At 60.0% G+C, this 2,008-nt stretch overlaps 1 protein-coding gene across 1 annotated transcript; it reads left to right on the forward strand.

Moving 5' to 3' along the window:
• Positions 1 to 3: 3 nt before the first annotated feature.
• EMIHUDRAFT_120967 (hypothetical protein) lies at positions 4 to 351 on the forward strand (the record flags this gene model as incomplete). The annotated part of the gene is made up of 1 exon (XM_005760437.1): positions 4 to 351. A coding segment is annotated over one exon (348 nt), but the record flags the coding sequence as incomplete, so codon positions are not given.
• Between the last annotated feature and the right edge of the window lie 1,657 nt (positions 352 to 2,008).

Raw genomic sequence — 2,008 nt, forward strand, 5'->3', positions numbered from 1 at the left:
CAGGTCTTTGTCGCGCAGCTGCTGCTCTCGGGCGAGGGGGACCGGCTGATCGCGGTGCAGTCGCTGATCGGCGCCATCGGGATGACGGCCTTCACCTACTTCCTGCCGTACGTGCTGCTCATCGCGCTGGCGCCCGTCCCCCTCGGCGCGGGGCGGCTCGCCTGGATGACGCTCAACATCGCCGCCGGGCTGATCGTGATGTTTGCCGGCCTCGCCTCCTCGGTCGAGGAGCTGTACTCCTCCTCCTCGGGCTTCTTCGACGGCGAGTGCAGGCTCGAGTACACGTACTCGCCCGAGTCGCCCGACGACCCGTGCTTCCTCTCGGGGCTGCCTCATGAGGCGGGGAGATGACGCCGCCGGCGCGGAGCAATGTGATGCGCTGAGCTCGGGCGTTTTTTTGTGACGGCAGTGACCTTTCCGCAGTCTGAACTCTGCGCCGATGGAGTTACCGTGACGCATCTGTGAGCTGTGATCGTTATATGTGTCGAGGGGGAACACACTGAGGCAGACGAGAAGAGGAGAGACGGAGAGGGAAGAGATTTCGCACGTTTGTCTTACCGGCCATTTTTTGCATTTCAAAAACCGCTCTGATCGGAGGGCTACGAAGTCTTCGTTCCACAGTTCTCAAGAGCTTCATTCAGGCTGTGTTGTGCTTCCCGTGGCACTTCCCAGGATTAGTGTCTTCTCTGTGTGCTTTTAGTGTAAGAGTAACTTACGGTAGTAAGAGCCGTACCCACCTTGCGGGGGAACACACCCTCTCGGGGACGGGCGGCCGGGTGGGGCTGCGGCTGGAGCTAGCATGGCTCGATAGAGCCGAGACCCCGTGTTGAGGCGGCGCTCCTGTGGGCGGCTGTTGAATCAGCAGGTTCGACCTCATCTCTGTGCATCTCTCCAGTATTCTCATCCCAGTCGTGTGGATGGACGTCCGTACGTCTCTTTGTGTTCCTCTCCCCGTCCGCCACAGCCGGAGACGCTCAGTCGCTGGCGGCCGCAGTTTTTTTGTGAGCTGCACAAGAAGTCGTGCGTCGCCGTGCGCAGGGCTGCTCTGTGCTTTCTTCTACTCCCCCTACTATCATATCATTCCCGACTTCCCGTCCTGCTACCACGCTACCAGAGAAAAGCTGAAACGCGAAGACGTGGAGACTGCAGAGCGCGTTCGACACACACACTATAGGGCTCCACGCACCGTCGGGTGCGTGGGCGGTAAAGAGGAGCCGCGCGGCGCGCGTGGCCCTTTTGGTGACTGACAAAAGTTATACGATCAGAACAGACGCTAGTAAACACTTCGGCGACCGTGGGCGCGCCGATACGCCCGAAAGAGTTGTAGCGATATACCGCAATCGCAATAGCCGTCCCAAATAGCAAACATATCCGCGCTCTCGGCGCGTATAGCCGCGTGCCGCGTAATCACGTAAAAGCAATCGAGTTGCTTTTACGTGACGTAATATCCCCCGGAGTTGTGGAGTGTGTGTGAATGCGCGACCCGCGCATTCGATCATGGAGAGGCTGCCCCTCAGGCTGGGCGTCACACTACACTATAGTGTACACGGAACGCGTTAATACGTCAAAACGGGATATAGGAGACATATGTTAATCATACTTGCCATACCCATTCCCGTTGCCCCCGGGGGGCCCCGGCTGTCGTCGGACTCGCCCGTGCGTTGAAGCGCGCGCGCGGCTCGCTCGAACCTGGTGGCTGGAGGTGGTGAAGCTGGTCAGTCGGGGTCATCGCTTTGGGTGCGGACCGTCGGCAAGCAGATGCTGCAAGTCGCGAAAGCCCTCCTCGTCGACGTCGCAGATGAAGAACTCGCCGCGGCGCAGCCGGAAGAGCTTGTCGCGATTCCGGCATATCTTGGCGTATATGCAAACCTCGAGGAAGAAAATGTCATCGTTGGCGTACGACTGCCAGCCGCAGCCTCGCGGCTTGTAGCCACCGCACTTGCCGAGGGGCCGAGCTCCCCGCGTGTCGAGCTCGCTTGGAGCCGTCGAAAAGACGATCCTCGGCGAG

This window comes from Emiliania huxleyi (assembly GCF_000372725.1).
Source record: "Emiliania huxleyi CCMP1516 unplaced genomic scaffold EMIHUscaffold_754, whole genome shotgun sequence".
Taxonomy (NCBI): Eukaryota; Haptophyta; order Isochrysidales; family Noelaerhabdaceae; genus Emiliania; species Emiliania huxleyi.